At 43.3% G+C, this 22,995-nt stretch overlaps 2 protein-coding genes across 12 annotated transcripts in view; one reads left to right on the top strand and one right to left on the bottom strand.

Annotated features, from left to right (window-relative positions):
* Positions 1 to 22,995, top strand: part of LOC120896333 (ataxin-2 homolog) — a 62,067-nt gene that overhangs the window by 15,003 nt on the left and 24,069 nt on the right. For 6 of the 10 annotated variants that reach the window (XM_040300370.1, XM_040300369.1, XM_040300368.1 and 3 more), the window contains exon 2: positions 12,908 to 13,101. The exons of the other annotated variants lie outside the window; for them this stretch is intronic. The gene's annotated coding sequence lies outside the window, so the exon portion shown is untranslated. The remainder of the gene's footprint in view (positions 1 to 12,907; positions 13,102 to 22,995) is intronic. 10 annotated transcript variants of the gene reach the window in all.
* Positions 4,727 to 7,872, bottom strand: LOC120896334 (nuclear pore complex protein Nup153-like). 2 transcript variants are annotated; one of them, XM_040300372.1, is made up of 3 exons: positions 5,912 to 7,872; positions 5,426 to 5,785; positions 4,727 to 5,359 (listed from the first exon to the last, which is right to left on the bottom strand). In XM_040300372.1, exons 1-3 carry the CDS (start codon positions 7,681 to 7,683, stop codon positions 5,326 to 5,328), a joined length of 2,166 nt encoding a protein of 721 aa, XP_040156306.1. In that variant the 5' UTR covers positions 7,684 to 7,872; the 3' UTR covers positions 4,727 to 5,325. The 2 variants fall into 2 exon arrangements, with proteins under 2 accessions (XP_040156306.1, XP_040156305.1); XM_040300371.1 differs by having other exon boundaries at positions 5,426 to 7,872.

The raw sequence follows: 22,995 nt of genomic DNA, 5'->3' as shown, positions 1-22,995 counted from the left end.
ATCCCGGAGTTGCCGCGCAGCTAAAGTTTCACGGCAAACTGTCCGTTCTTACCCGGCTTCCTCCAACCGTTCCAATCATTCAATTCATCGGAGAGCAACTGCCGGGCCGGATGGGGTTGTGCTTCCATACACCTCTCGACAATGGCACGAAACTTTACGTTTCACCTCGCTTCGGTGGTACCTTTTTCGGTAAACTTGTCGAGAGGCAGCTGGAGATGCCGAAGAATGGTTATTGTAAATTTCAAGCACCTAAAATAAAAAAAAAGAATGTACTTGGCGAAACAGTTTTTCTTTGCTGCACATTCTCACGAGCGTCGTCTTTGCACAATCGCTGTTGCTACTTGACATTCACTGTTAACTTTTCGGTGTCGATCGATCCTGCAGGCAATCCGGAGTATGCCAAGCTGGAGGGGGGGGGGGGGGGGAGGAACACAGCAAGTCGATGGCATTTCGCATGCGAAGTTCAGTAACCGATTGTCTTTGGGGTTTGGTGGTTGCTTGTTGCATGAAAAGATGGAGCATGGTGGTTTGAGGTTAATTTAGGGTAGGTTCAATGACATGGCCTGGCTAACCGCAGACAGAAGCATAGCATATTGTAGAACGGACATTAAGGTTGGGATTAAAAATGGAAGAGCGGTAGAGACGTTCCACCCCAAAGCGTTACACGTTGGATGTAGTCGGTTTTTTTTGATGCTATAGTTCCCGATAGTGCTGATAGCTTCTTTAAATTGATTCAAAATAATGAAGACCCTTCCAAGTTGTGCAAGTTGCTGCATGCTCCTGTGACACCACAAAAACAGATCGTTGATAATAGCCCCTACACCAGCTTACGTGCAACTTCGTGACATTCATATACACGTCTGGTCAACCGGTCCGATTTGGCACCAAGCGACCAATAATGGGGGCAGGCACGTGCAGTCGTGCCTGAAATGTCTTCTCTCGAGGCGCGACGTGATAATAATCGGTTAACGCACATACCTGCGTCCCATACAGCCGACAATCGCCGGGGCCGTGGCCGACGATTACGAGCGTCTTTGCGTGAACACTTGATTTAGTCGAGCGAATTCTGTTCGATAATCGCCGATTCCTTGACGCGTGATGTGTTTCAAGGCCAGCGAACCGAAACGGAAGGGAAAAAAGTTCATGTCCGAGAGTAATCAGATCGATACGGTTCAACTCTTTCACCGACCGCAACCGGCCAGCATGCAAAAACGCGCCCCACACGGGAGGGGAGAGAAACCCGAGCGAGTCCTAGGCGCGTCACCTTCTCGTCATCATCTACCTTGAGGCCAACAAGTGCGTGTGTACGTCCGCGAACGTAAAGGCATAACGCGCCAACAATTATATCACCTTGAACTCCACCTCGCGCGCGCGAGTAGAAGGTCCGCGTTTCGCGAGGCCCTGCGCTGCGGTCTGGGAATGGTTCAGTGGTTTTTCTTGTCGTTAACCTCCCTGCCTGAGCATTGTTTCCATTTTATTGTTTGCGCGAGGATGAAATCGTCGGTTGCTCTCGGTGGTAATTGGTAGCCCAGCAGAACCGTCTCCTTCCTGGGGAGAAGAAACAATACCGATGGCTGGGTTTGAGTGGTTGAAGTTAAATTGGTGATTTGTGTGTGCTTTGATGGGGGGCCAACCGTTGCTGCAGGAAGTTCCAATTTGAATCATTCTTCTTGTACTCGGCGGTTCATTGACGGTGCAGAAAGCATTGTTGTTCTTGGGAAGTTCGTTTCAAGTTCAACTGAGGGTGAGCTGCATGCCCTCAAGGTAAAGTTCGATGAGAAATGTTGGAAAGGCTCGTCAATTATCTAAAAGTGCACAAAGTTAAATAAAATCAATTGAAATCGTGTTTGTTTGACGAGTTACCTTAAACTACTAAACTGAAATTCTCAAACATCTCACAGCAGATGTCGGTAACGTTGAATTGCTTTAAATCTCTCAATCTTTCCATCGTTTTTTTTAGCTGCTAGCGTTTCTGCCACACCCGAAATGGAACTTAGAACGACTCCTAGAACGGTCCCCCTTTGCTTGAAACCAAAATTAATTTTGCATTCTAATGGCATTCGTTCTTCATTGCAACACCGCTCGCTGCATCTGGTGCCAATTAATGATCGGTCGTTTATTTTCCAGGGAGCCGGTTGTACCAAAGCAGAAGGGATAGTACAGCACACTGGAATCGGTTTGCAATGGCAACATTCGTTTTCTATTACCTCAGATCGGGACAAACGGGGGTACTTCTAATGGTGCCGGCTCTTCAAAAGCATTTTGCCGTCTGATGCGGGAGTTTCGTTACAACAATAGAAAAGTGAGAGCGAGAGTGGGAGAGAGCTATAAATGTTATCTTGATGCGGCTAAATTGCTGGAATGGATCCTTTCTTTGAAACTGAAGCATAGAATGTCGAGATAGAACCGCATATTGATTGGGAATTACCGAAGCAAACCACCAGCGCAACGTCACGCTTGTTTTTTTTTTCTGCGAGAAACACTTACCAATCTGCACGAATAAATTGTTGCAGTATATAATTTTGCAGTCCAAATATCGGGCCCCTTCTTTCGGCGTATCAGGAACAGTTTTTTTGTTTGGGATCTAGATAATCATTTTTATAAATTCAGTGTACATTTCGAAACGATCGCAACCATCGGGAGTGATGGAAACGCTATCCCTCTCGATAAGCCCCAGTCTCCAAGGCAAGGCAGGGGTTTATTTGAATCCTTTTTTTGCGCGTATGTGTGTGTCGATCAAACCCTTCTCTACTGTTAGGAGGAACGGGTTTTTTGAGGCCAATGGAACATAATAATCGCCTCCATTTTTCATGGTTATATGAACCCTCTCAATGGTGCGTGTGGTGAAGGGTGATGGTGGTGGTAGCCTGTAGTGTGTGGGATCCCTTCTTTTATTTCTGGAGGCTTTTTGGGCCGCAGAAAGCATGTCGTCCAGTCCCGTTTTGGCAGCAACCCCTCGTCGACCGGCTTACCGTTTATCGATGATGAGGATTTGCCAGGATTTCTATCGTGGTACCCAAAACGGTCACCATCATCCTTTTGTTGAAGCCTTTGGGGCAGAGCTCGTACAATATACTATTCCATTTTTTTGGTTGGCGAAGGCTCTCATATTTGCCGGTTAGAATAGCGACAGGGTTGGGTTCAGCATAGTGTGTGTATCCTGCGGGCAATCGGAGCCAACGAGTTTGCCGTTTTGGAAATACAATCCTCTCCTTACACATCAGCTCACTTTCGTAGCGTGTGGATCCACCATCATGTTTCATTTGGGGTTTTTTGGCTGTATCTTTGCGATATATTTTATCTGTAGGGTCTTTGGGCTCTCTCTCTTTCTCTCTACCTTTTCGTGGAAGCTTAAAACTATCCACGACTTCAACTACTGTACTACGTCGTTGGTGTATTGCGGAGGGAAGTGAGGTCTAATCAAATTATACACAGCGATGCAGCAAAAGTTAAGAGATTTGTGGCTGAAACTGTGTGTTTGTGTATGTGTTGTATGTGTAATTGTGCTCGGTGTTTTGACGACCGGAATGCTTCTTCTTAGAGACATGAAATTTGATTCTGTTTGTAGACACGAGACAAGGAATAGGAGAGTATAAATTTGATTACGGTCTCTGCAGCACCAGCAGTAGCAGAATTCAAAGTTGCTTGTTTCTCACCTGCGCAATAGTATCTCGTTGTATGAGGTAGCAGAGCGTAACTTTGTTTTGTTCTATAGTTTTCGAACAAAGTTTGTGTCGTCCTGTTCTGGTGTTCAAATACTCATCCATCATCATTTAGATTCGATTCGTTCGTCGCTTTCGTCGTACGTGTACAAGCCGAAGTGTAGTTGGTGTCCGAGTTCCTGCTCTATGTAGTGTAGCTGTTGGTGAAACATTGGCTCTGCTTAAAGCGGTAGCTTTTTCCGTGTGGGACTTTTACCCTTTCACCACGAAACATCTGCAGCAAAGGACAGCATGTTGAAACATTCCGCCAGCCATCGGTATCAAACATCGAGTGCTACAGTGAAGAATCGATGCGGGAAGAGCCCTTGCTACATTACTCACTAACACGTCCTTCGCACAGCACACACACACAACACCAACAACGGTGAAGTGGTTGGTCTGTGTGCCTTTCTCAATCCCGAAAGCATTCTGTGCTTCGTGTAGAAAAGTGAATTTTGTGCTTGAAGGGAAAAAAGGCCAAACTAACTACATGAGAAAGATGCCATCGGGCGTTCTCTGGACTGCAGAATGATTTAACGCTAGCTAGGAGCTGGAAAAGTGAGCTCGTTCGTACACGCTCGAACACGGCTCCCTCCGCCACGGGGTTGTGTGTTGTATGTGTGGGGTGTGTGTCGATGGAAACATGGGTTTTCTATTCCCTCCTCCCGGGTCCCGGCCAGCACTGACCAAACCCCTTGAAGTGATAGAAATGGCGATCACTTCAGCGTACATGGACGTACCACCCGCCATTTGGTACAATCTAGCCAGTGTGGTTTTTGTACCATGTTTGTGTTCTTCGGTACGCTAGAAAAGCAGGAAAGGACACACCACTACCACCACGATTGGAGTACACGCTGGGTAGTGTAAATGTTGTGGAAAGCTGAAATTGACGAATGCTTCACAAGGTTTGCGATAAGTTTTCTTTTTGGTGTTGTCGCACTACTTCTAATGAGCGGCTGCTAGTGGAAAGGGAAGAATGCGTTAAAGTATGTTGTTTTAGGGATATTGATTACAGGAGGACCAAACATAATGCAAAAAGGTTCTCAACGTTTTATTAGTGTACTCAAAGTCCCAGAAAGTTGTACATGTAATTCATACATTTTGAGTTGAAAATATAGTAAATCTTCCATTCAATACATTTGCGTTATTTTCTTAAATTGCAAGATCGATTGCAAGAAATAGTTAATTCATATCAACTTAAATTGCGTGATTATCTTCTCCTAATGCTTCGTGTGTCTATGTAGTTCGTTATTTGTTTATGTTAAAGAGTTGTTGATGTAGTAGACCCTCCATTCAATTCATGTTCATGAATACATTTAATTGTAAATCGATTGTAAGAAAAAGTTCATATCAAAAGAAAACGCTTGGTTATCTTATCCCAAAGTCTTTTGTACTTCGGCGAAGGATACATTTCAAGTAACAAAATTAGTTGCTTTAAACTCTCATAAAATATAAAAATTATCCTGATCGGTCTATCGGTCAGCTTGGCAAACTTAATGAATTTCGAGTCCTAAATCTTGGTATTTCACATTGAGATATCATATATCAGAATTAGGTCCTGCTGAAACGTTTTCAACATAATTCAGCAACCATACAATGCAATATTTCACCCCTGATCGCTCATTTACGGCTTGGTCTTTTCTGTAGTTGATGGTTTGCTGGAAGGAAAAGTAAAATGTTACTGTTCCATACTCTGGTCCACAACGAGCGGCTTAAAATCTTACCATTCTTTCTTGTGACTACGATCTTTTCGATCGTCTGTCCTGCTACTGCTGGATGACTTCTTCTTGTCACAGGAAACACAGATCGATACGGTTGGTTCGTTACGCACTTTGCAGGCCGTGCATTTCCACCGTTTAGACGGTTCACTGTCATTTGTGGTAACGCTGGACGTAGTTTTGCTGGTGTTAGCTTTATTCCGCGAGCTGCGGTGCTGTTTCGCCTCCTCCGGTTTCGGTTCCTTCGGTTTTGACTCTTTCGGTTTTGATTCTTTGGGTTGCGACTCCTTCGGTTTTGACTCTTTAGGTTTCGAATCCTTTGGTTTCAATTCCTTCGATTTCGATTCCTTCGGTTTCGATTCCTTCAATTTCAACTCTATTGATTTCGACTCCTTAGGCTTCAACTCTTTTGATTTCGACTCCTTCGATTTAGATTCTCTCGGTTTCGACTCCTTCAATGATCTCGACTCCTTCGATGATTTTGACTCTTTCGGTTTCGATTCCTTAGATTTCGGCATAGAGCTGTTACAAGCGACGCAGGTTTTCTTGTGTGGTTCGTTTCGTACCATACAAACCTCACATGCCCATCTGTTGACGGAATCAGCCATCAGGTCCTTGAAAGATCGTACCGGCGGTTGGTCATCATGCAACGGCTCTGGCTCGGCAAATTTAAACTTCATTGTCGCAGCGCAAAATGAATCATCCTGCAGCTGAGGTGACCAGCTTCCGAGTACCTGCGGTCGTGCAAATACAAACGTATTGATTTCACGCAGAAGTGTACTGGCTGTACTACTTTCTGTTTTCCCTGGCGTCTTTTTCCGATCATGTTTTCGAACGATAGTCTCTTTGTCGCTTGCGTTAGCTTTTAACTCATGCACGTTATCGGCCACCGGAAGTGTGCGACCTTTTAATGGTACGATGTTATCAAACTGTGGCAACCCTTTGATCAGCGGGGGTAGCTGTACGTTTGGGAGCTGGACCGGCTGTACCTTGGACAGCTCGGGTTCCTTTACCGGTTTTGCATGTATCCGTGTTCTTTTCGCTGTCTGCTTGCCACCGGTCGGTGTGCTTTGTTTTTTCCGCTCTATAGGACTGATCGGCACCGGAGGTTGGAGTCCGAGCTGTACCGGGAGCGTGTACTCCATCAAGGGAACAATCGGCGGCAGTGATCGTTGCGGCTGTTGCACTGTCTCTTGAGAACGTTCCGTCTTTTGCACGCACATTGATTGGACCATTGGAGGGGACGGTGATTTACGCAGTGTCGCCTTCGAATGGGCTGTGCGGTCCGACCTGTTCGTAGCATATTTATCCACTATCGCAAGTATTCGTTGCGAAGGGTACGGAACTGTCGAGCCACGGGAAGAGGAGGCCGATCCGTTTTCTGTTGGGGTTTTTCTTCTTATCAGCGTGGTGACTGCTGTTGAATTCGGATCGTACCTGGCCAGCATTTGTGCGGCGGATGCACCACCGTACCGGGTGAACCCTTCGTAAAACGGTGACCCTCCGTACTCTGGCGGAATATAACCAGTGGTCAGCGATTTCGCCACAGCGGTAACGGACGGTTTGAAGGATGGACGCTGAGAGGAAGCGATGGAATCGTTTCTCCCCCTGGTAAATTGAAGATATGGGCTACCGAAGAGCGGCCTGTGTACATTACCATGGTGCCGTTGCTGCTGCATCCGTTTGCGATAGTGTACGTTACCAAGAAAACCGGTAAGGCGGCGAACAGCCGGCACTGTATTGAATCGGCCCAGAGTATTCGGTGGCTCGGGAACGTTGCACGCTTTTTCTTCACTTTCACACAGTCGGCGCCGTTTTGCGGCCATCTCACAGGGGAGGCTTTTGTTATTGTTCAACTCATTCGACTCGGGCACATTCTGTGAATGTTGAACCACCTGCCCCAGATCTTCTGGCGTTTGCGTTGCAAAGCTGCGCGATAGTCTTCGCACTTCCTGCTGATTATGCGACGATTCAATGATGTCCTTTGAAAGACGGAACGGCAACAGCTTTGAAAACATGCACGAAAAGTTGGATCGAATTTTGTCGACAAAAGATTCTTCATTGTGATAGATGCTGCTACTGCTGCTGCTGTTGTTTATATTCGAGGCGCTGCTTACATTCTTTCTGCCATCGATGTTGTCTTCAGAAACGTTTTTCCATCCGGATGGCGAGGGAGTTTCTTCATCCTTTTCGTCCGAATGTTCTCCACCGCACTCCTCTACCCGTCCCCCTGTGCGCGGCGATGTTGAATCAGCGTGAGGCATTTTGTCCTTTTCGCACACACAAACGCGTGTAACGTACGGTTTTATCGTCAACGTGCTCCGCTTCACCAAATGACGTGTTCACACATTCCAAATTCACAATTGTTTTCTGTTCCTGTGCGAAGAAAGCAGCTTTATCACAAATAATAGATTCGTGATCGCTCACGCAACCGCACACTCGCTCGTTGCGATCGGAAGTCGATTTGACAGTTCACCTGTTTGTTTACCAACAGACGCCCAAGGTGTAGTTAGCTGTGGTGCGCTCGTTTTGTATTTCAAATGAACCGTTTGCAACCCAAGTGGTAAATTTGGCTTGGCTCGTTATCTAGCTGATTTGATGGATAAATGGAATAATAGTTTCAAAAAGAAAGTTAAAATTGCTCCGCAAGAGAATTATTGCGCTTATTTTATTGTATATGTTCGTAATTTTGCATTGTTTTATGCAAAATATATATCTTATAATGCATCATGCCTTTGTTGGTGTTCCACCACATGATTTCCATTTTTTTTTGGAAATACTATTGATTTGTTATTTATTTCTCTGCTCCTGCAATCTGCCGCAACGGAATAAAGAGTATCGGCAAGGGTGCCGAAAGGGTTTTGGGCGCTTGGGAAATTTATGTTTCCTTGCTGTTTTACGCTTCTTTTCCCGTAGGTGCATTACGTCAAATCGTGCAACGAAAACGAATGAGCTAGGTTTAGTGCGGTTTGATGGTGAATTCTTTGCCCGAAGTAGGGTCAGAAGCAACGTGCCTGAACCTTCGACGAGCTTTGATAGCATCTCTAGTGTTTTGTGCGCAGGTTATGCAGAACGAACCGTTGAGTTGGTGGTTACGCTGGAAGAATTTTAATTAGCAAACCCACTACCACACCTCCACCAGGAAATGCCACGTTGCCAAAAATAAAAAGGGCTCAGTGCAACACACACACACACACACACACACGCGCATTCCTTTGCTTTTGAAAAGGACTTTCTTTTGCAAAAAAAGCAAATAGGCTGCGTTCTGATTCGATCGTTTGAGAATGGGATTTTAGGAACGACAAAGACGAAAAGTGGCCTCGTTTCACTAAACGCCCTTTTTCCGGCAGGGTTCCGTCTAGTTAGACGTGTTGGAAAATGCAACCTTTTTGTCGCTTCGATTGCTTCCTTCTAGTCCCAATTTAAGGTGACGTGTTTTAAAGGTGACAAGGAACGAAAACAACACAAAGAAAACAGGATAGAAAGCGTAATAGAAAATACGGCTCGAAAACAAAGACAATCTTATTAGGACAAAGTGGTTGTGATGAAGGAAAATGTTCGTTTCCCTTACCTTACCAGACAGAAGAAAGTGAAATTATTATGGTACACACGATAGCGAAACGAGGCAGGAAAAACACGCCAAACTCGCGCTCGCTTTATGATTGCCGTCGATAATTGAAGTCGGCTCACACACCCACACCTCCCCCCTTCAGAGCACTCAAACAGGTCGGGAAAAGCAACGCCCTGTGGTGTACCTGGACGAGTGGGGGTGTGAGCAAAAGTTAAAAAAAAAACAACAAATGGCACCATAGCAGGGAAAGCCCGCAAAAGGAAGAGAGTACTGCCAGGAGCATACCAAGTGGTGGTAACATATCTCTCCTTCTCTTCCTGTCTTAGAGCATAAAGTCGCAATGGGTCCGCGCCTGGATGATGTGAAGATTGGTAATGATGGTGATGATGATGATCAAATCGTATTTGCGGTCATAATCTCGTGTACTCACTTGCGGGGTTTTATTTTCCTGTTCTTCGTTCTATGTGTGTGGTGGGGAAGATCCCATTTCGGATTCGATTTCCCACAAGCCACAAGTTATTATATCCTGTGCTCCCATCGACGCTTAACATAATTTTCCTTTACTCTCTCGCACACTCTCACATACGAATGTGCGGGAGATGTAAAACCCCAGGCATTGCTTCTCCTTTTTTTTGGCTTTCGCCTAACACCCCTATAAGGTCGGGTTTGGCTCTTTGCGGCAACTGTCAGCCCGTACTTCAGGATATTGCTACTACATTTGTGGTATCTGCAACCGACAGACGCCTGTCGGAGTTGATACGAAATTTAACGTGTTTTTTCTGTGATCGTTCGACTAGCTAAGCACAAACACGTTTGTTTGGAATTTTCGTGCATGTATGCCTGCTTTTGGCTTACCAGAAGGTATAATACTGTTTTCTTGTGTTCGTTATTGAGAGAGCATTGAGAGAACGAGCGGTTTATTCACATTTTTCATCTCGACTTGAATCATAGAGATTCATTTGATGATTTCTTGTAAGAAGAGAAGGAGTCAATTTTCCTTTAAAAATTGAATGTTACTCAATTTGGTCTCAAATTCAACCATATCTCTATTGATGATTACTATGCGGAAGTCCGACACAGGCAGTCCAATATGAAAAGCCCAAGGAAACTCTGATTCATCGTCACACCGACTTCAGTGAATCATCTCGCCGTTACGAATCATTTGTAGTCTAATTTAATGAAGCGACCAGCACCATTAGCCTCCCGATCATCACGTACTCAGAGGGAGAGGGAACTGGATCCATTAGAGCAGAACCATCCTTCCTGTAAAGTAATTGCACGCGATTCGGCCGTACTCCAATAAACGCCTAACTGCATCATGAACCCATGTTGACCATGTTGTTGTTGCTGACGCTGCTGGTTGCTGCTATTGCCGATGTGCTGGTGGTTGCTGCTGATTCCATCATGCGATCGCTTCCACTGGCGCAATAGTTGCTCCGTCTTTCTGTTTGCGCCCTGCTGGTCTCCGCAGGAGAGAAGTTTAATTAATCAGCTATGCTATTTGGTGAAGAAACGGAAGCCATCCAGTCATGTTGCATCGCCTGACGCCGATCACAGACGCCGAAGGGTTTATTGGGTCGAATAATTAAATTCAACATTTTCATGCCTTCATCGTGGTGTCCTTCTGCGGGTGTGTTGTTGTTTACGAAATATGATTAGGCGTTTATTGATGGCGCTTTCGTTGCTGGTGGAAAGAGAGCTTCAGTTTGCTCCTCTTAAAGAGCACTATACTTTAAATCACGAAAAAGGCCGTTCCATTTTAATCCAAACAGTTTGAGCGTCGTTTTCATTCCCTGTTTCTTAGCGAGAAAACGAACAAGAGGGGCCCTCTCTATTTATACGACAATCGCTACGTTCATCCAAATGAAAGTACAATTTCTGCTTAGCATAATTCGCTTCGCTTAATGCAGCATGATAGGGAAAAAGTTGGAGCTAGATATTGAACCATTCCTTCAAAACGGTAGCGGAAGAGAAAATATGCAGAAAAATAAAGATAAAAGCGCGGTTGGTTGGTGGGATGAGATGGAATGTACTTCGTATCGGTTGAAGTTTCGTTGGAAGAGAAATATGCAAATACACCTTTGCACGTCGTATGCCAAAGTGTCGAAACCCACTGCAGCCCACTTTCGACAGTAGTACAGTGATGCTAGTTTCAAAATAATGGTAGTGAAAAAGACAGTTTCCGTTTTTCTATGATGTGCTAAATTTACATATTTTAGCATAGCGAGCCAATTGTTTGGTGAGTTTTTGGAAGAAACATCGAGGCATCAAAGTGCGTTTCGGTGTCGTACTGGATTGTATACAACCTTTTCTCGTTTAGAAGTTCACTTGCGCTCGGCATGTCCAGGAAGGAAGCGCGTTTTGAGAACAATAATTAAGAAAATGTTTCTGCAAAGTGAATTGATATCATTGAAGAAGTTGAAATGAAAAACCTTCCAAACATAAAAATCAACAATAAGGAAAGCTTCCTTATTTCCTGCTCCTCACAGTCGACGCAAACACGGGCTTCAGTTATGAAGAGACAACATTAAAAAAACGAACAAGTACCACGAGGCACACGAACAAAATGGAAGAAAAAGCTTTCATAATTGAATTTAAAATATCAGCAGCGCCTCTTCACATCCTCTTCTGAGTGCTCTTACTTCTGGGTTTGGATGGAAAGTAAAAGTGCGCCTTTGCTGGTTTACGGTTCACGATGTCTACGGCATCTCACGCGTGGGACGACGAACAGGGCGCAGTCCCGAGAAGGTCGTCATCTCCTGCCAGGGCGGTAAAAGAAACCGCGTATGATCGAATGTAAACCAACAAGTTGGTGAGCGTTCTTCATCCTTCTCTCCAGTGATGGCCCCGAAAAAAGAAGAAAGAAAAAAACCATCCACGTTATCTGCCCTCCGGTGGCACTTGTTTAGATGATGTGCGTCCAAGAGAAGGCTTCGTTGTGAAATTGCGTTCTTACGGGAAGAAGTAGACACACACCCGGCCCCAAGCTCCGAACAGAAGCAGCGGCTATGTGTGCGCGCGGAGATAAGAAACAATGCGGACTCGGGTGAGAGTAAAAGATTTTCAATTAAATTTCCTCCACCGGAAGGAAGCAGTAAAAGGGGCAAATTTGGTGCTTAGTTGGGGATGGTTGGGTTTGGGACCCGTACCTACAAGGCTGCTCACAATTTCATTGGTTGCTATTTCTTGGGCTGAGCATTCCTAATTGCAAGTTCTGCAAGTGTAGTGGAAGTGAACAGCTTCACCTGTGCTGTCGCAGACACACTTTGCACCTTATGTAAAAGTGAGATATGTGATGTACTCCTGGTGGAATGTAATGTATTATGGGGCGCGAGTCATCATGCTTACGATGCTGCTTAGGTTGGCAGTGCTATCAATATTAAGCTTTAATCGTGCTAATGGATGTACGCCTAGGGGATGGTTGGAGATATTACAGCGGCACAATTTTCATAAGAGTCCATTAGCGTCGAAACCATGTGTGCGTAATGGGCTTTCAGTGTGTGTGTGTGCGAATGTAAATTCGCTCGAGAAATGCCGGAGAAACCACCTCAGTTGATGTATGAGGATGGCTTCCATGGGTCAGATGCTTTTAATTAGAAACATTGCTCAAAACGATGTTCTGCGGAGTTTGGAGAAGTGGTCGGGGTACGAAGGGGTAAGCAATTCATTTCAATCATATCAGGAAGATTGATTGCCGCACAGGAAAGGGTAAACGATGCAATGGAGGACTCTTTTGCATATGTAAATACATTAGTATTATAAAATAAAATTGAAGGATCCCTCATGCTATACTTAAAGTTATTCCTTAAGCTTATTCTTGGCACTCCACATGTCTATATAAATCTACCAAACGTACCTATAGTCGTCAAAACAGCGCACTAACATAGATCGATGTACGTTTGCTTTTTCTCTTCCAGAAATTGCCGTTCCCTCATTGCGAGCCGTTTGGTAGTACCTTCACAAGCCGGAATCTTCGCGTCCTTACCCAAAACTAGGTCGCAAAGCAGCACAGCACGGACGGGGATGGGAGCGCGTCGTTAGTTGCAGAGAGAAACTCTTGCACTGCCAAACATCTGTAGCCCAGCCTCAGGAGTGGTGCGCCAAGTTTAGAGTATGTTTTAAAAATTTATACTCGCCAGTACTACGGTGTGTGTGTGTGTGTATGTCTTCGTTTGTGTGTCAGCTTTTAGTCGGAAGTTTTTTATTTTGTCTATTTGCCGACCCCTTCTCCCCTTCTCTGCCGTAATCGATCGCAGAGCTCTGATGTCGTCGTGTGGTTGTTTGCGGCCCTTTTTTGCTACTTCTTCCTCGAATGCCCTCAATAACCATGATGTAATTTCCTAACGAGCCGAAATTGCGCCAGTAATCCTTTTGCGAGTCAAACATCTAGACCTTGACAGGCTGTTCAATCGTGTGTTTTTTTCGAACGCTATTAAATGTCAAAGTCGTTGGTCCCCCGGTCATCGGAAGCGACGCGGTAAAGGGCCCCGGGCGGTGGGACGAATATCATCCTGGTTTCACCTATCGCTGAAAGCTCATGTTTAATAATGAAAATGCAATTTAAATTTCACATTAGCATGTTTTGTGTGGCGGTGTTGGCGGTGATTATGCTACATATGTACACGTGTACCTGTGCTGTGGCTTTAGGCGAAGGATTACTCGCATTATGATGTGTGCAAAACCAAAAACCAGAAAAAAGAAGAGATTGAAACTGTAGCTGCAAAGGGCAAACAACCACACACACAGTTAGTAGCTGCTCTGTTTACCACTTTTTACTGTTTAGAATGTGAATTTTGCTAATCCTTCGGGTTTGGGAAGCTCTGAGCCCCTGTTGTTTGTGCCGCAACTGAAATTAAACCTTGTGGTGCCTTAACAACACGCTTCCTGCGCCCCGCAGGAAAGGTTTCCGCTGTTCATTTTTCTTAGCTACTCAGAGCTCAGACCGGTAAGCGTCGCACGGTTGCCTGGGCGTAGATTGTTTTCAGTAAAATTCATTACACGATGAATCTCCATGCTGGTATATGAACGAGAATTCATGGCACTAGCGCTGCGTATGAGGCGGGGGTAGCACTGACGAGAAATAACGAGCACTGCCGACTTGAGCCTGTTGTACTGGAACACCCGTAGAAATGGCGGCGGGTAAAGGTTAAATAATTCATTTGCAGTTAAATTAAGTACCAACACATACCAGCTAGCCTTTCCCTGTCTGTGTTCTATCAGCAGATGGTATTTCTTCGCTCTTTGGAGACGCGTAGTGTACAGCGGGACCCACGATATGATGCCATACAACGAAGATGCTAGTGACAAATGCTTTTATTTTGCAATATTATTAGCTGCTCTGTAGAATGAGAGCATGATGCTGAGTCGAAAGAATAGTTTTACTCAAAAAATTACTATATGGTATAGTTTACAACATCTACGCTAGATGTCGCTTTTACGTTGAAGATTCATTTTCAGCCCGAGTTGTGTGATAGTGTGGTTTTGGTGACTAATAGACCATTAGAAAGAATATATCAATATAAATTTTTGATACAACATACGGGCTGTAAATAAGTATGAATAGCATACCTTTCAGTGAACTCAAGAGTGATAAAACGTAACTTTCCTTTCCGTCTCGCCTATAATGTATGCTGTAAAAGTTTACCCTAAGAAAAAGGGTCATCTGCTTTTAAGTAAACTAACGTTTAAAATAGATTAAATGCCTCAACAAACCACTGATACGATATCAGTAAGCAAACTCGGCAAAGGCAAACTTTCGCTGGTCCGAACCAACAGAACGCGCTACAAACTTTGATTGCGATCTACCCAAAAAGCCTTTTTTCCCAGTCACCACGCGGCTCCAGGCGATGGCGGTAGGCTTCCGATTCAACGGTGACCCACCCGGCCGTTTGGAAAGTTAAACAAAATGATTATCTTGTGCGCTGCAAAGGACAAACAAACTTCAATGTTCGGCGATTCGGGGCGTTCTGTGGCGTCGTGGTCTCTGTATGCTTTGGCGGAGTGGTGTGGCGGCCGAGTGCGAGAGGGGGGGAGCCACCCGATGGCATTATCAAACGGCGGCAACGTACGACCGCAGCACGGGGCCTTTATCGAAGATTTACTTAGGACTTATGGGTTGCTGGCGGTAGTTGTGGCCGCCATGGCTTGGAAAGCAGGAACAACCCGGTTAGGGCGCATCTTTGGGTGTTATTTTACGACACAGTCCTTCGACGCGTTCCCATCCGGGAAGTGAGTGTGTGTGTGCGCGGTGTTATCAAAACTATCTTTGTGCTCCGTGCTTCGACAGTTCGCTGTGCAAAGCTGTGTTGCAAGAACGCGATAAGACGCTCGGTCATATCGGGTCATATAACTAGTTCGTTCGCTTCGACTGTAGTTACACCCTCCCCGTCGATCAGTTCGTTCGTGGACGATTGTCGCATTAGGGTGTTGTTTTTATGTATTTCGAGGCCTCGTAAGCCTTGGCGATGAACTGGCAGGATGCGCTAGACACTTTGCCAGAAATCATCGTCAAAGGGCTTGATATTTGGGGTGTTCAAGATTCATTCCTATTTGATTAGTTCGTAAGATGATATGTGGGTGAGTGTTAGTGTGTGTGTATGGATGGAGTACAATCTCGGTGCGACTTATGACCTCTTTCTGCACGTGGCATCTGCTGGTTCGTGCTGTGTATGCGGACGTGCCTGGAATTACTGATAAGGGTAGGATTGCTGCAAGCCCATAAGGGTAAGATACCAGGAATTGGTCGCTCTGCTCTGTGTCACAAACACAGGCACACTCCCACTGGTAAATTGTATGCATAAGGCATCGTGCCATGCACATACATACTGTCAGAAAGAGGCTTCACTTAATTTCCCATAAATGTCACGAGTGATGAAATTAAAGTAGAAACGAATGACAAATGGTTCAATGATCTCTGCCGTCAGTGACAGTCGGTTATGCGATGGTCTCAGCTACTTTTTTGAGCAACATGGGACAATTGTGCATTTTTTATGCATTGGTTTCATTTCCAGAGCTTTTTAATGGGTATTAACCTTTTTGATGGTATCACAATGTTGTTCCTTTGAAACCCAGATAGGCGTTCGATATGCAAACAAGGATAATAAATGTGAGCGGTAAAAATGGGGCGCAGGTTCAATGCACATGTGTGTATGCCCACAAAGTAACGTCATAATTCATGATTATGCTACACTGTGCGTTGTGTTTTGTTTCACACTCCTCTCGTGTGCGCAGGCAGTGTTTATTATTGAAATTGTGGTACGCTGGTTAGCGTAACACAAAACATAACAGAGCAGCAGCATGATGGAACATGAAAATCAACAACCATGACCCGAGTGGTCGTCGACTGTGTCTGTGTGTGTGTCCATAAACCGAACATAGACCACTGCTGCATTTTTTTTTACAGCCCACCAAATCCCGTCTGGTTCCAGCGCCATCGAATGCGCGTCGTCATCCGGATCGTTGACGCAAATGATTATCGAGCACTTGAGCGAGGGCCTCGTGTTGGAGGGTTATTGTTGGGTTTGTTGTTTTAGCCGCTAGAAAGAGTGCATCATCGCGATCGTTGTACTGTTATGTGCTTCATGTGAAGCTCTTGTTTGTGATGCGCAAGGGGTAAAGCTAGCACATTTTCCCAGCACAGCACTATGTTTTGCTGTGGCAGCCTATGAAGTCATGGTGGCAAGTGTTTCGATCCCGAGCTCAAGTGATGTTCATCGTGAAGTTATGAAATTGTTTCATTCGTCCAGTCCTTGTGATTTTGGTTTTTAAAGGGATAAAGGACCACCTTTACTTCTACGTGTAGGTAGATGCTTACCTCATCGATATTTACATGCCTCTATCAAGGTGAGGGTTTCGTTGAAAAAGCGTGTAATGCCCGGGAAATTACTTGAATGACGAGCAGGTTTTGGTTTTTCTCGCTTTGTGTTCCATTTTCTCCATTTTATGCGATGCTATTATTGGCATACATTTGCTACAATGTTTGCGTGCTTTTTGCTGATTTGTTTTCCCTTTCACTGCCATTTGACGAAGGACTAACGGGGATGATGGATTGATTTCCGCTAAATGTGTCGGCTGTTCCGTTTCTGTCTGATTCTTCCGGCTGTTTCAAAAAACGTCAAAAACGTGTGGGATATATGTATTGTAACAGTTTATTTGAATTTTTTATCGTTTTATTTCACATTTATCCTTTGTTGATATATTAGACTGTGTTATCTAGCATTAATATTCGTTTTGAGTGGTTTAATAGCGATAAGTTTTCGCTCGCTTTATTACTTTCTTTCTTCCTCATACTAACTATGGCCATGAAGGTGAATAATTGTGAACATTTTTACCATGACTTCCTGCAAAAGAAGCTGGAAACTAAAGCTTATGACAAAACGCGTTCACAAACACATGCACTCACCTCCTACATTCGCACACAATTTTTACCGGTACAACACACTGCTGAAGCTCGCGGGTGACACAAAGGCTGAAGCGCTATTTCCGTTCGGTAGCAAAACGACTCACATATGCCACCGTGATTGAAAAAAGTTGTTGGCAATTTGTGTTGGGCGCTGTTAATGCTAAATAACAATCGATGGAATAATGTATAATAATCGTATAAGATTTTTTCATCAGTTTATGAAAGAGCTGGGCTCAAGATGTTTCAAGGTATGAATTAGTTTTAGGTTTACGTGTGTGTAATTATTTGTCGGTTTAGCAGCGTTTCCTTCTAACTGTTGTCGTTGTTTAATTTTAGTTTGTGGTAAAAATCATTATGCGAATGCGAATGTGATATGCACACGCGCTGCCAAAGCTATTTATTTAAAGATATTAACCTACTACCTAGATGATTAGAGCGCAAATATGGTACACACACACACGTTCATTGCGGGCCTAGTGGCTGTGCCTTACTTTATAATATTTTTATATGTTTTGTGCAACATTGTTGACGGTTCATTGGGTTTTTGATTCTGTTGTTTGTTCAAGTATTTATTTCCCCCCTCCATCTCGCAAGCGTAAGTGGTGATGAGTGGCTGTAATTATAAATTATCGTTATTAAAATAATACTAGCCTTAAGGATACACGATTGTTAGGATTGCGAACATAACTACTATGTAATTTATTTCGTACTGTTATATATTTATATATGCATGACACTCTCTCTTTCTCTCGCTCTTTCTATACACAGTTTGATCGTTTCATATAATTTTATCGCATTGTTTTTTTTTATTACAAAAAATAAGAAGCTATACTGTATCAGTAAAACACAAAGAGATGCTTTTTGTTTATCTCAAACCATTCTTCTTTGCATACCTCATCACTAATTCGTTATTTCACCATAAGTAATGATTGTGGCTTTCGGCGAGCACCCGTCGCGACCTTTGTGTGTGTGTGTGTGTGGTTCGCAGATTCATTTTCGGTTATTGTGAATAGTTTTACGATGCTTTAGGTACCTTTTGGCTCTATTTACTGACATGCACATGCGGTTCGACCAAAGCCCTTATTCAAAGTGCGTTTAATACCATATTTAGTAGCAACAGTTTCTGTACCCATAAACGTACTGTGTATATGATTGTTTAGTATAAATCACACCTTTTATTTACTGTTATTAACACACTCTCTCTCATGGCTGCAATGCTGCAGGAGGACTATGAGCAAGTAAAATCTTTAAACATCACAGCAAAAACGGTCATCAGAATATTTGCTTTAATTTTATAACTGTAAATCAAGTTTCATTCCAGTAACACACTCCCTTTAGTATTGTTGTGCAAGTTGAATGGGATGCGTTGCCAAAAGCATAACCGATCATTAGATTACACACGCTCTCTAGAGCTGGCGTTAATAATAATGTATACATACACACACACATCCTCACCTCACGAAAACAATTATTAATTAATAAACCCACTCAAAAACACAACACACCCACAGCCCGGATAATGATAAACTATGTATGTACCTTGTTGGAATGTATGTACAAGCCATTTACTAAAAGGAATAAAATATATATATTTTATAGTACAATAAAATAGCAAACTATAGACACCTTGTTCGTTTCGAATCGTTTGTTAACTGAAATGTAATTGTTTTTTTTTTTTGTTATTTTGTTTCTGCCTAATCTTCCTCCACCCTGTGCTCTCTGCGCTCTTTCCCTTTACTCCTTTTTTCCACTGCAACCACCGATGTCGTTTTTCGTCTACTAATAGAGTGCTTCCTTTTTCCCCCATCTACACCTCGGGCAAGAATAGCGTACCGAACTAATCCAACCTCACGGCTGTTAGTTTTGCTGTTTTCCATTTGAATTTCACGTTCGCTACAGTACAAAAGGGTATAAGGTTTCTACAGAGCCCATCTTACTTTGTGTCGTACTTCACGTGTTTCATGTTTCTATATTTCTCAACGTTGCAACCGATCAATGCTTAGTCATGTTTATATTTTATGCGTTATTGATATTACTGCTTCTACTTTTACACTAGTACAATATTGAGTTATTTGTAATCCGTTTGATTGTGTCTATTTTTCAACTTCAAACCGTCGTTATTGATCCTTTCGGTTGCCGAACTTAAATTTTATGCAGAATCTCAAATTTATTTTTGGTGTTTCATCAATCGGTGCTGGAGTTAGTAGTTAGCTTTCGCATGCATTTGTATACTTTTCATTTACAAACAAGTAATTTTTAGAACCTGCTTACAAATTAATAAACCGTGCCTGGAACCAAACAGGGAGAGAGAGATAGAGAGAGAAATAAAAGTCCCAAAAGATGCAAACAATATAAATGTTTTATGGAGAGTTCCTACTCGTTGTTGATTAACAATCGTTAATCAAGTTCCTTACAGGATATTTATCTCACGTGCCATTTATTTATTATAAAATTTTATTTTATTTTATTTTATTATAAAAGTATACCAACTACTCAGATAGCGTAAAAATCGCTAGCATCACTTGATGAATGAAGCTAACAACTTATCCCAGCACTGATTTTTAACCTATTTAAGCAAAAAGTGGCTTTATGTTACCCTTTTCTATGGCTCTGCGTGCTAGCGAACTGTAATTTGGTGCAAAATTGTACGATTCGCCTTTCTTTTCCTAGTCCGTTAGTTTGTTGTTGGTTCCTCTCATTACAAGCAAATCATAGAAGCACTTAGTGTAAAACTAACCCGAAAGAAAGGTTACCTCCCACACCGGAGTCATTTCCTTTGTTTTGACAGTAAAATGAAGGGTGCGCGATCGTTAATTTATCTGTTAATATATGTGATTGTTATTATTATTGTGCACTTATTTCATCTTCAATTGCTCGTCACGGTGTGATAATTTCCCTATTTAGTGCATTAAGCGATTGCGTGCTATGAATGGTGTGTTTGCATTGCAATGTAAATCGAAATGTTCGAGCGGGCACGGTGTGTTTCATCATCTTTGTACAGAGAGGGAGACATCCTGCCCAAGGAGTCTATCGGGCCGGTTTCGTAGCTACTAATAAAACCGCGTGCCACGTTCGTTGCCGCTTAGTAACTTCCTCACTGAGGGAAGGGGTTGTGCCTGCCACGCCTGCCTTGTCCGTTTTGGGTTTCACTAGTTTTTAGTACCTTGTTGCGTCCGGAAGGAAAGCTCTCCATCTCCATCCCTGGTCGTGTACGTATGGTGCAAGGTGTTGAAAGGTTGAAGGTAACTATAGCTTGTAAGGTAGTATAACAAAGAGTAGATGCTTTTCTTTCCCGAAACAGAACAACAATATCACATTCTTTCATATGTTTGCTTTCTCTTAGTAGCTTCCGTCGCTTCGAAAGAAATGCCCGCGAATCGGACTAACAAAGAAAAAAAAAACGGATGAAATTTTAAATACACCTCCCATTATCCACATATCCCATTCTTCGATTCTAGTTTAGCCGCTAGTGTTGGTAATCCTTTGTGCTATGTGTGTGCGTGCATTTGTATGTATTTGTTTATCATTTTTGGTTCTATTTTTTGCAGGTTCTATTGTGCCGTTCGTGGCGGGTTTGTGGACACAGCTGTACACACTTGTTGTAGCTACTGCATCTTCTTCGATTATGCACCCTTTTGCTCTTATGGTTAAATATTTCATTGTACAACTAATCGACCTTCATTGTTTTGTACCGCTAACTCATCTTTGTTTCTTTCTTTGGTAGTTTTGTTTTGTTTTTTCACAAAATAATGCATAATTGACATCATTTAAGTTTACGTGCTGTATGCTATACATCCTTTTTCTATACAATGTTCCTTATTCATTTAGCTCTATTCCCTAGCCTGGTGTTTGGTGTACAAAAAAAAGCATGCACAGCGTGGTAAAGTGCTCCACCCCACACTCAAAGCTCTCCTAATGAAACAAACCAACTTTATTGCGTTGATTGCTTGAACAGTTTTCCTTTGTCAAAATTACGCTTAAATTACATGTGTAAAAATCAGGCATAAGATTTATTGGCGGTACGCGACCACACCACCGCCGCAAGCAATGAAGTAAGGCAAACCATAAGCTATTGAGGGTGTTGTAATGTGAATCTGCTGTCGTATCGCTTAAGCACGGCGCTAAGAACGTACTTTAACTACTACCGCTATTACTACTAGAGAGCTGTGGCTACAACACCTCACTCTACAACGCAACCATCAATTCTTACTACTACCTTTACTACGCCATCCAACATCTATCCAATACTGCTTGCTGCACGCCCCGGGTGTGTGTGTGTGGTTGTTACTCTTCACAGGTGAGAGGTTTGTATAGCAATAGTATAGTTACAAATGTACGTTTGTTTGTGTATTTATATGCGTGTGTGTGCCTAGTAATTATTAAAATTTGAATGTTTTGCTTAACTATATAAACCACAAATAGTGTTGTGGTTGATGGTGGGTTACTTTGTTTGTGCTTGAGTTTAGTTAAATATTAAGTATAAACTATTTTTTGTATTTTGAGGTAGAAAACTGTACGCCCAAAAGTATGTTTTAGAGCTGCTACTAACAATTATTGCTGCAAATTCGCTCGAACGTGGTACCGTTAAAGGTCGAAGTTGTTCCACAAACAATAGAATTGAAGAAAAAACCTGCTCAGATGGCACATTGCGTGACAGATGCAGCATTTTCCGTTTGCCAGCGAGGGTATTTGCGCTTGTTTGTTTGTGCCTCATTTGACGCTTTATGAAGCACAAACAATATTTGCAAAGAACCGGCGAGAAGAACGCTCTTCGAACGAAGAGATTGCGATGGCCGCACCGCTGTTAGTACGCGCTACTATACGAGCGCTTTGTTAGTAGAAGAGCGTGACACTTTAAACGGATACACATAGCCTGAGCTTCGCCTCTGAGTGGTTAGAATGCGCGCGACTATATCCTCTCTAATCCACTTATGGCTGATTATATCGGGAACACGCCGAGGGAGAATTTCGCTGTGAAACGGTCGAAAGCGTGAAAAAATGGTAAATGCATAGAACCGAGCGGGAAACTTGAGCCACGATGTTCCTCTACCGTAGTGTGTGACATTACGATTCGCGTATTGTGTGCCAGTTATTTCCCTGTTATGTGTGTACCCATGGATAGTACGTGGGTGTCTCTTTGTTCATACTTTTTGACACTTTCAAGCGAAACTGAAGGACGGCCCACAGCAATTTTGACCTATTCGTCGCTCGTATAAGCACACATATGATCGGGTTCGTATGGCACCGTGTATTGGGCATGGGTAATCCCATTGGGTTTCGCTACGTGCTTTTGATGACTTTTCGATGGATGGATTGATCCTCGTGCGTCCATGGTGACATGGTGCCGACAACAAACTGGCTAGATTATTTGTTTTTCTTTGGTGAATTTCCGTAACAGCATGTGAAACATAATTGATTGATTGGTGTGTACCACGCTGAGGAAATGTGTTGGGTGCCAATGAAAATATCATCGTTTAATCGATGTATGATTGAGCCGAAACAGTGCAAAGGATTATGCGAGTGTGTGAGATGTTTTTCTCTTTTTCCCAGCAATCAACCGTTTTGATCGATCGTTTTGGTACGATTCTACAAAGAAGTGTGGAG

This window comes from Anopheles arabiensis, chromosome 2, assembly GCF_016920715.1.
Source record: "Anopheles arabiensis isolate DONGOLA chromosome 2, AaraD3, whole genome shotgun sequence".
Lineage (NCBI taxonomy): Eukaryota > Metazoa > Arthropoda > Insecta > Diptera > Culicidae > Anopheles > Anopheles arabiensis.
Note: the sequence above shows the minus strand (reverse complement) of the source record. Positions and strands in the feature narration are given on the sequence as shown.